This window comes from Sinocyclocheilus anshuiensis, unplaced genomic scaffold, assembly GCF_001515605.1.
Source record: "Sinocyclocheilus anshuiensis isolate Anshui unplaced genomic scaffold, SAMN03320099.WGS_v1.1 scaffold426, whole genome shotgun sequence".
In the NCBI taxonomy this organism is placed as follows: domain Eukaryota; kingdom Metazoa; phylum Chordata; class Actinopteri; order Cypriniformes; family Cyprinidae; genus Sinocyclocheilus; species Sinocyclocheilus anshuiensis.
In genome coordinates this window covers 2,216,321-2,227,753 of record NW_015542362.1, presented here as the reverse complement: position 1 = coordinate 2,227,753, position 11,433 = coordinate 2,216,321, and the positions used below count along the sequence as shown (strand labels likewise).

At 34.9% G+C, this 11,433-nt stretch overlaps 1 protein-coding gene across 2 annotated transcripts in view; it reads left to right on the top strand.

Annotated features, from left to right (window-relative positions):
• The first annotated feature begins 2,141 nt into the window (after positions 1 to 2,141).
• Positions 2,142 to 11,433, top strand: part of LOC107692008 (ankyrin repeat and SOCS box protein 7) — a 14,511-nt gene continuing 5,219 nt past the window's right edge. The window contains exons 1-4 of one of the 2 annotated variants that reach the window (XM_016490880.1): positions 2,142 to 2,252; positions 3,087 to 3,163; positions 4,705 to 4,958; positions 8,256 to 8,861. In XM_016490880.1, coding sequence (XP_016346366.1) covers positions 4,748 to 4,958; positions 8,256 to 8,861 — 817 coding nt within the window. In that variant the 5' untranslated portion in view covers positions 2,142 to 2,252; positions 3,087 to 3,163; positions 4,705 to 4,747. Of the gene's footprint in view, positions 2,253 to 3,086; positions 3,164 to 3,619; positions 3,635 to 4,704; positions 4,959 to 8,255; positions 8,862 to 11,433 lie in introns of those variants that run through there. The other variant, XM_016490881.1, reaches the window with a different exon arrangement.

Genomic DNA, 11,433 nt, shown 5'->3' with positions numbered 1-11,433 from the left:
TATATATATATATAAGGTTTATTGGTTCATTAAAAGCTAAATTACACAACAATAGTAAAAATATTTCACAATATTACTGTTTTTCCAGTATTTTGGATCAAATAAATGCAGGCTTGGTGAGCAGAGGAGACTTCTTTTAAAAAAAAAAAAACATTAAAAATCTTGCTGTCCAAAAACTTTTGACTGGTAGTGTGTATGGATAACTTTTATATAAATACTTTTTTAAATCAGCATAATTTGAAAGCAGCATGGATATATATTTATATATTGATTTATAAGTAAGACGATATCGATATATAAATAATATATACAATTAAAGAAAAAGATGTTGTAATGGATATATTTATAAATAAATATAACATTGAGGTAATGAGAATTTTGTGGAAGACGTGCTTAATTGTCAAATAAATATCACAATGGGGGAAAAATGTTCTAAAAGCAGACTTGTATTTTATTAATCAAAATATAATATGATTTGATTTAACCTACCAGTTTTGCCATCAGATTCATTCAAACAGCCTTCTCGTCACATCTTCATAGATCATTGTGCCATCTTGAGGCAGACTCTGTGCTGTCAGTCTGCTAATGATGCTCTCAGTCAGAGTGAGACACAAGCACATGAGGTCTGTGTGTGTGACGGAGGGCGCAGGAGCGTTTGATGAGATTCTGCTGGCTAGCTCTTCACTGCTCACGCTGGGAGCAGATCCTGCATGTAACAGCCCGAAAACGGCTTGGAGATCCAACCCTGAGGCATCCACGATGAGACACTGGGAAAGAATGATCATCAAACAAGTCATGCTTAAAACACGTTTAAATGAAAAGACATGTCCATATGTGGCTGTGTTTTGTCGGACGTGGACCTTCATAGAGCCTTCATTCAGACAATTCAACATCAGCAAACCTGACTATGGACAATGATTGACAGGCAGGGAGTGTTTCTGATTGGCTAAAAAAGGGCGGACCATCTCCTGACTCTCTTTTCTAGGAGTGTACAAAGAAATTATATGCCTGTTATTCACAATTTAGACTTTGTAATTCTCTAAGACATGCCAAATTCGGTTGGTCTTAAACGTATACGCTGAAATCTGTCCTGAATGTGTTTACTTTAAATAAGCAGCAGTTTGTTATTATGGTTATATTTGTGACCCTGGAGCACAAAACCAGTCTTAAGTCGCTGGGGTATATTTGTAGCAATAGCCAACAACACATTGTATGGGTCAAAATTATCGATTTTTCTTTTATGCCAAAAATCATTAGGACATTAAGTAAAGATCATGTTCCATGAAGATATTTTGTAAATGTCCTACCGTAAATATATCAAAACTTAATTTTTGATTAGTAATATGCATTGCTAAGAACTTCATTTGGACAACTTTAAAGGCGATTTTCTCAGTATTTAGATTTTTTTGCACCCTCAGATTCCAGATTTTCAAATAGTTGTATCTCAGCCAAATTTGTCATATCCTAACAAACCATGCATCAATGAAAAGCTTATTTATTCAGCTTTCATATGATGTATAAATCTCAATTTCGAAAATTTGACACTTAAGACTGGTTTTGTGGTCCAGGGACACATTTAATAAAAACACGAACGAATTAAATCATAATACAACACTACATACACACACACACACACACACACACACACACACACACAATTACTGGTATAAAGTACTTATTAAGGACATTTTGTGCTTTTCCATTTTTTTTAAAAGACAATATTTGATGACAGTATCATTGCTTACACGATGCATTTCCAATTTTCTCGATGTCCTTTATAATTTCCCCGAAAAGCCACTGGATCAGTCTCTGCAATTTATCTCGTTGACGACAAGTTCATAAATAGAAAAATAGCCTCATATTTAGAGGACCGCAAAGTTTGACAAGATTGTTTTATGAATAGAATTGTGATTGAATCCAGTGACGTACGTGATCTGTAGATGCTGCGTTAAATCATAATTCGTACTGCAATGAAGAGCTTTTAAAACTACTCATTTAAAATCCTGGGATCTTTTCTTCAACTGTGATACAAAATCCGCTCCGCTGCAAGGAACAAACGCATCCACATAAACCACATGGAGTGCTGTTTGCCATTATACAGCCACAATTGTCGCAAAACCCTGACATCCGGCGAATTATTTTGCAGCGGTATGATGTTGGCATGACGTATTTGACAGCTGGAATCTGATTGGCTGTTGCGGTTTGAAGCCTTGGAGATGGTGTTCATGGCTACCTGACTGTATTTGTACTCTGTATGTATATTTTATATATATATTATTTCACGGTCTCTCGAGTTTTTATTGTGTTCATTAGCAGATATCGCTAATTTTATCCTATAGCCGCAGGTTAAGAGAGTTTGAGTAACTTTAAAAGCAGTGTTGTTGTGAAAATGGTCAATAACCGCTGGCTAAATGCTAACTATGCTAATGCAGTAACATGTCAATCACAGAGTTTGTCAAATTCTCCTTCAGTTTAATGATCAGTGTTAGAATTATCGTATCAAATACTTCAGCGATATTAAATTAAATTACGCCGGTCTCTAAAAAGAGCCGCTTTTGTGTTTGTTTTAGGCTGATTTTAGCTGCCACAGCTGGTTTAGCACACCAGCTAACAGATTCATTGTTCACAGTGCAGCAGCTACAAACATGATTATTCACCTTTTGTTTAATATATTTGAGGTGATAAAATGGTTAAACTGCCGTTGATGGTATATATCACGTATGTTTGCGAACATTTGCATTGTTATAAGTTAATATAGGTGTGCAAATACTCGCTGCAGCTGTTTTTTCAGAGGCAGAAAGACAATAACACTGAACTGATGGGTGACAGTTCATATTTACTCCTAAACAGAGAGATGATCAATGAAACGTGACAGATAAGTGTGTAAATAAGACGTCTTCAGATGGGTGTGGCTAAATGATGATTATGCACGTAAACATGCATATTTTATCCATATTAATACATATAAATGCATATATTATGTAAATGATGAATGTTGTATATAAAAAAAATCATGTGTATACATGCTTTAATAATGGGTATGTGTATTAGAATGATGATATTTCTATATTACTGTGCATGTCTAGAATGGAGATCTGAAGTGGATGTGAATATGGATGCAGAACGCAAAGGCTGTTTAAAAACTACAAGACATTAATGAACGGTAATTTTGGCTCACAGCTGAGCTTTCTAATTATCTGTAGGCCATGTATACATATGTGTGTGTGTGTGTAATTTCTGTCATTTTGAAGTATATTAAAATGTGCTGTCTAAGCTTGTTTCTGGTTGGTTTGAGGGTTTTGGCTTCATGCAATGCAGCTGACAATATCTCATTACTTTGCATGCAAGAATATTGTTATTATTTTAACAGCGATGTGTGCAGTTATTTTCTTTCACACAGTTTTTCGCCTGTATTAATGTTTAGCCTATGTATTTGTTTTATATTCGTATCTATCATTGTTGTCCTGTTAAAAATATAAAGAAATTTTGAAATATAGACTATTTATAATAATAACTATTACAAATATATTGTTTATAAGATTTTAAGAACATTGACACTCTTGTGACAAATAATAATTGGTAATTGTAGTGTGTTTTTATTTTTTTATTATTAGGATTTTACCAGCAGGAAGAGGTCTATACTCTCATTCACATTATTATTTAATTTATTTATTCGATTTTTAAATTACTGCTCATTTAATGCTGTGTCCAGTAGCCTAATTAACAATATATTATTATTTTTTAAAGATTTTACAATTTGATTGCTGGGTTTAAGATTTTATAAGTGAAAAAAAATTATTGCCAGAAAATTATTTTGCTAACTAGGCTGCTGGGTAACACATTTAAATTAACAGTCATTTCTAAATCCTAAATAATATTTAATGCATTTGTTTTTCTTTTTATCTCTATAATGAAGCTATGTGTAGAGAATTAGTGCTGTCAAACGATTAATCGCGATTAATCGCATCCAAAATAAAAGTTTTTGTTTACATAATATATGTGTGTACTGTCTATATTTATTATGCATATATAAATACACACGCATGTATATATTTAAGAAAAATATGTTATGATTATATGTCTGTCAAACGATTAATCGCGATTAATCGCATCCAAAATAAAAGTTTTTGTTTACATAATATATGTGTGTACTGTCTATATTTATTATGCATATATAAATACACACGCATGTATATATTTAAGAAAAATATGTTATGATTATATGTTGAATATATTTATATATTATATAAATATATATATATGTAAATATGTAAATACATGTAAATATTTTCTAAATATATACTGTATGTGTGTGTGTATTTATATATATACATAATGTACACAGTACACACACGTATATAATATGTAAACAAAAACTTTTATTTTGGATGCGATTAATCACGATTAATCGTTTGACAGCACTAGTAGAGATCAAATTAATGAGGTGTAGATATTATAATCCAGATTGATTTCACTGAAATATGTAAACATTGTGACTATGTCAGACTGACATGTTAATGTCTGGCTCGTTGTTTATTTGTCTTCCTATTTATTTGATCAATATCATATGGTGTTTGGGGGGGGGATGGTTTTGCAGTTCCTTTAAATTTGGTATGCATAATTAATTAATCGTCCTTTAATTCAAAATGCTGAGCTTGTCTATCAGTTGCCTTCATAATGTCACGCGTGTGTGTTTGTCTGCAGAGACACAGGAGCGTCTGAACCCCGTACTGCGAGATGTGACAGGATGCTGAACCATCACTGCAGAAGGAACCCAGAGTTACAGGAGGAGCTGCAGATCCAGGCGGCGGTGGCGGCCGGCGATGTCTACACCGTCCGCAAGATGCTGGAGCAGGGCTACTCGCCCAAGATCAGGGACGCCAACGGCTGGACGCTGCTGCACTTCTCTGCGGCTAAGGGAAAGGAGCGCTGTGTGCGCGTGTTCCTCGAACACGGAGGTAAAGACTGTTTTAGGACAGTGGCGAGATGTGCAGAAGTTAAAGTGTTAAAGTGACACGATTTAAAGTGTCAGTTGGTAAGAAAATCTAAAATGACCAGCCTAGTTTGACATTTACTAAAAACTGTGGTTGGTTTGCTCAAAAAAACACATAATAGGCAAAATGTACAAGCTTCTTATTGCCACACAACAAAAGCGGATGGTAATTTAAACTGCCAAGGTCCAAAAGTGACAAAAAAAGCATGAAAAAGTTCTGTTTTGTGTGTATTAATCACTATTTAATTGTAAATGTGATCCCTGTCCACATTCCGAGTACTTTATTCTTGGTGATAACCAGTTTATGATTATGTTTGAGGTGATATTTTACTCTCTTACACTCTATTTAGGTTCCTATCTTGTCATTTCTTTTGCCTTGAAGCACTGTACTGGTGTTGTGCTGCTCAGCTAGACACTGCTGTTCTGACATGTTCATGTTTAGGTGTAGTAATGCATGCTAGACGTTAGAGGGCGCTATAAAACAGGGCTGTTTTTGTCGAAAAATCTGCAGATAGAATGATCCACAATCAAGGGTTCAACTGTGCAGCTGATTGAGATTCAGAATAAATTTGCGAAGACTGTCATCAGAATAATTAATACCAAGATACAGTCCTTTGATTCAAATATAGTAACATTATGCAAATGATCCAAATATTTGGATAGTGTGTTTGGATCTTTACAAGCTAATTAAGCACATCAAATCTCCACATTTATGCTGAGTTATGTGTGCCCAGTGCATACATTTAGCATTTATGGCCAACTTTATAATGTTAGGGCCGTTCAATGTTAACATGATCATTTAAATTCTATACAATTAAACTTTACAATTGTCAGTGAATTTACTGTAGTCAGTATAAATGTTTCAGTGTTCAGGTTAACAAATTTGCTTGCAACTTTATTTACTGGAAAGGACTGGATTAAATCAAGATTACATTAAGATTGGATAAATCATAGAAATTCTTTGGTCAAAAGCTGTAACAACAGAATTATGACATTTCAGCAAACTAGTTGTCATTGAAATCATTGCAATCATCAGTTTAGGTATATATTTTGTTCCACTGAATTTAAAAAAATACACAGTCAATAGTCATTTATCCACATTTAAGAATTAAAAATAAAATGTATGATTTCCTTTTAGTCTATCATCTTGCACATGTAAGAATGACATCAATATAATATTTTAAACAATAAAATTACTTTATTAATTTTCAAGTATCCTTAAGTCCATTTCCATTCATTTTATTTATCAAATCCAGCCCTCATAATATAATAATGTATTATTGATTTTTATTATTTAAATGTTATTGATTTCATTAATATTTAGTTAATGTAATAATAATAATAAATGTAATATTTCAAAATATATATTTTTTATTATTATTTTAGATGTATTATACTAGAAACAAGAATAGTCTATCGATATGCAATTGTAACGTATTTATTATTTAATTTATTCACTTTTGCATGGCATTTTAGGATTTTAACATTTTAAAATGTCTAGTGTCAGAGCGCTCACATTACTGCAACAGAAAGAAGGACAAATAAATGCACATTTCATGGCATTTTTATATTTGCTTATATAATAATTATAGCAAGCCTAATGAATATCATTTTTACAAACTTTTTTTGTTTCTTGCCTGATATTCTTGGTTGTCAAGTCACCTTTGTTCATACAATACATATTGTTTCAAAGCAGCTTCACAGTAATAAACAGGAAAATAACAGACTCAGTAATTCAGTTTAATTAGGCTTTCAGTTGAATTAGTTCAGATTTGTCATGTGTTTGTCTCTCCAGCAGATCCCACAGTGAAGGATTTCATCATGCTAGAAACATGCTTATCATGCTAGAATCATGCTAATAACTTGCTAATCATGTTAATAACATGCTAGCAACTTGCTAATCATGCTAGAAACATTCTAGTAACATACTAATCATGCTAGAATCATGCTAGTAACTTGTTAATCATGCCAGAAACATGCTAGCAACATGCTAATAACTTGCTAATCATGCCAGAAACATGCTAGCAAAATGCTAATAACTTGCTAATCATGCTAGACACATGCTAGTAACTTGTTAATCATGCTAACAACATGCTAGTAACATGCTTATCATGCTAGTAACTTGCTTATCACATTAACAACATGCTAATAATACTAGGAACATGCTAGCAAAATGCTAACGTCATGCTAATTATGCTAGCAACATGCTAATCATGCTAGAAACATGTTAGTCATGTTAGAAACATGCTTGCAACATGCAAACTACATACTAATCATGCTAGCAACATGTTAATCATGTTAGAAACATGATTAGCAACATGCTAACTACATGCTAATCACACTAGCTACATGTTAATAATGTTACTCATGCTTAAAACATGCTATCAGCATGCTAATCATGCAAGAAACATGCAATCAACAACTAAACTATCTAAAATTTCAGACTTCAAGCTTTGACAACTGCTTTAAACTTTCAGGCTAGGCTTTCTCAAGCCAACCTAAAGTTTGTCTTGATTAACTTTTTTTTATCTAGTTCAGATTTTTCATGTGTTTGTCTCTCCAGCGGATCCCACAGTGAAGGATTTCATCATGCTAGAAACATGCTAGCAACATGCTAATAACTTGCTAATCATGCTAACAACATGTTAGTGACTTGTTAATCATCCTAGAAACTTGCTAGAAACATGCTAGCAACATGATAGTAACTTGTTAATCATGCTAGTAACTTGCTAATCACGTTAACAACACGCTAGTAACATGCTAATCATACTAGGAACATGTTAGCAACATGTTAACTTCATGCTAATTATGCTAGCAACATGCTAATCACGCTAGCAACACCTTAGTAATATGTTAGTCATGCTAAAAATGTGATCAACAACTAAACTATCTCAATTTTCTAACTTTAAGCTTTGTCTACCTAAAGTTTGTCTTGACACTTTATCTAGTTCAGATGTGTCATGTGTTATGCTAGCAAAATTATAGTAACTTGTTAATCGTGCTAACAACATGCTAGTAACATGCTAATCATACTAGGAACATGCTAGCAAAATGCTAACTTGATGATAATAATGCTAACAACATGCTAACCACATGCTAATCACGCTAGCAACACGTTAGTAATATATCAATCATGCTAAAAACATGCTATTAACATGCTAAACTATCTAAATTTTCAAACTTTAAGCTTTGTCTACCTAAAGTTTGTCTCGATTAACTTTTTTTTATCTAGTTCAGATTTGTCATGTGTTTGTCTCTCCAGCGGATCCCACAGTGAAGGATTTCATCGGAGGCTTCACCGCTCTGCATTACTCCGCCATGCACGGCCGCGCCCGCATCGCCCGCCTCATGCTGGAGTCCGAGTACCGCAGCGACATCATCAACGCTAAGAGCAACGATGGCTGGACGCCTCTGCACGTGGCGGCCCACTACGGCCGTGACTCCTTCGTGCGTCTCCTCTTGGAGTTCAAAGCCGAGGTGGACCCGCTCAGCGACAAAGGCACCACGCCGCTCCAGCTGGCCATCATCCGCGAGCGCTCCAGCTGCGTGCGCATCCTGCTCGACCACAGCGCCAACATAGACATTCAGAACGGCTTCTTGCTGCGTTACGCCGTCATTAAGGGCAACCACTCGTACTGCCGCATGTTCCTGCAGCGCGGAGCGGACACTAACCTCGGCCGGCTGGAGGACGGCCAGACGCCGCTGCACCTGTCGGCCCTCAGAGACGATGTGCTGTGTGCGCAGATGCTGTACTCTTACGGAGCTGATATGAACACGAGGAACTACGAGGGCCAGACGCCCGTGGCTGTTTCCGTCAGCATGTCTGGCATCAGTCGGCCCTGTCTGGACTTCCTGCAGGAGGTCACAAGTAGGTTCACCTTCTCTTTAATGCTTATTTGTGACCCTGGACCACAAAACCAGTCATAAGGGTCAGTTTTTTTAAATTGAGATTTATACATCATCTGTTGAATGAATAAGCTTTCCATTGATGTATGGTTTGTTAGGATAAGACAAGATTTGGCCGAGATACAACTGTTTGAAAATCTGGAATCTGAGGGTGCAAAAAAATCACAATATTGATGAAATCACCTTTAAACTTAACGTAATCTTACATAACTTACTAATCAAACATTAAGTTTTTACATATTTACGGTAGGAAATTTACAAAATATTTCGCAACGTGATAAAAGATAAAAATATTTTAAGAGGTTTGGTCCTAACTACCTGCGACAACGACACGTGAAATTTCTATTTTAGAAACGGTTTCTAACATTATAACAACAGCATACAAACTATATGACAGTAGATAATTCTCAGGTGATTATGTGCTTTATTCAAAGTTAAACGTGTCTAATGTGAGTTTGAATATCATTTTGCGTGACATTTATAGCCACACTGAAAGCAACAACAGATCTTGAAAATAACTTAAAAGCAAACATAAGTTACGTTAAAACTGTGAAATCACTGGAAACCAACGAGTGTATTCCATAACAAAGATGGTATCAGTCAGTCACTCAGTATGTACATTTAATGGCGTTAAAAAGGTTTAATATTTATGAATTAGATTATAAACGTATGCATTTCGTTGCGAGTGCAGTGCGCTTCCAGAGAGAGCCCGCCCACACACGCTTCTGATTGGCTGTGATATTTTAATTCTATCGCGTTGCATCTGGTGTGGACACCCAATTTTTTAAAAAAAGTGACGTGACATGTGGCCAAGTATGGTGACCCATACTCGGAATTAGTGCTCTGCATTTACCCATCCAAAGTGCACACACACAGCAGTGAACACACACAAACCGTGAACACACACCCGGAGCAGTGGGCAGCCATTTTATGCTGCGGCGCCCGGGGAGCAGTTGGGAGTTCGGTGCCTTGCTCAAGGGCACCTCAGTCGTGGTATTGAAGGTGGGAGAGAGCGTTGTACATTCACTCCCCCCACCTACAATCTCTGCCGGTACCAGACTCGAACCCACAACCTTTGGGTTATGAGTCCGACTCTCTAACCATTAGGCCACGACTTCCCCGTAAAAGTCGCTGGTCACTGGAATCTTGTCGCATCACATGTAGTTAGGACACGGTGTTATGGTAAATATTAATTTGGCTCACAGATTAGGGAGGGTCTCAGTATTTTATGTGACAGTTTTTAGGTCAATCTCTCATTGTTTAGAGCCACCAACGGTCCAAATTAGGGCTGCACGATTAATCGAATGCGATTGTCATGCACATTTTGTTAGTAATGCTGGTTCTGTAATCAGCAGTAAATCATCATCACGTGCTTTCAGATGGAGCAGCATTTACTACACAGAGCCGTAGTTCACTGACAAGTTATGCAAAAAAAATTGCTGACGATTTTATTGCGGATGAGCATAAGAGACTTCTTTAAAAAACATTACAAGTCTTACTGATCCCAAACTTTTGACCGGTAGTGTATATATAAATTATGTTATTAATATTATAATTTAATTCAAAATATTGTCATTTTTAGCAACAGCGAATTAGCTTGGGAAAAAACATTTTATGAAACAACATTTTTATTTTTTAACAACAATGAACGAATTGATTTAGTACCTCAGTATTTATTATAATATTAAATATTTTTTTGTGAAATGTGTATATTATATATATATATATATATATATATACATTTTTAATTGTTGTTATTATTAATATTGTCATTTAATTTGAAATATATTTATTTTATAACAACAGTAATGAATTGATGAGCATAAGAGACTTCTTTAAAAAACATTACAAGTCTTACTGATCCCAAACTTTTGACCGGTAGTGTATATATAAATTATGTTATTAATATTATAATTTAATTCAAAATATTGTCATTTTTAGCAACAGCGAATTAGCTTGGGAAAAAACATTTTATGAAACAACATTTTTATTTTTTAACAACAATGAACGAATTGATTTAGTACCTCAGTATTTATTATAATATTAAATATTTTTTTGTGAAATGTGTATATTATATATATATATATATATATATATATATACATTTTTAATTGTTGTTATTATTAATATTGTCATTTAATTTGAAATATATTTATTTTATAACAACAGTAATGAATTGGCTTGCCATAAAACAGTGCACATTCTAATACGCTCATTCCAGTTAATATTACAGCTATACATTAGAAAAGAGCTCCAATCAAGTAAAACATGAAGCATTAAAACTCAAAGGGTTAATAACAGGAGTATCATCAAAGGAGCTCATATTCCCTCTTTTCTCCAGAAAAATGTCAAATCTCATGGAGAGCAGCGACCGTTCTGTCAATCTGTAAGTTGAGCAATGGCCGAGTGAACGGCATTATGATCTCTATCCCCCACACAGAACAATCGCCGTCTGAGAAAGCCAGCCGTGTTACCTGAAGCACTAATGAGCAAGTACACAACAATGCCCACATTCCTGCGCTTCGCTTCAACTT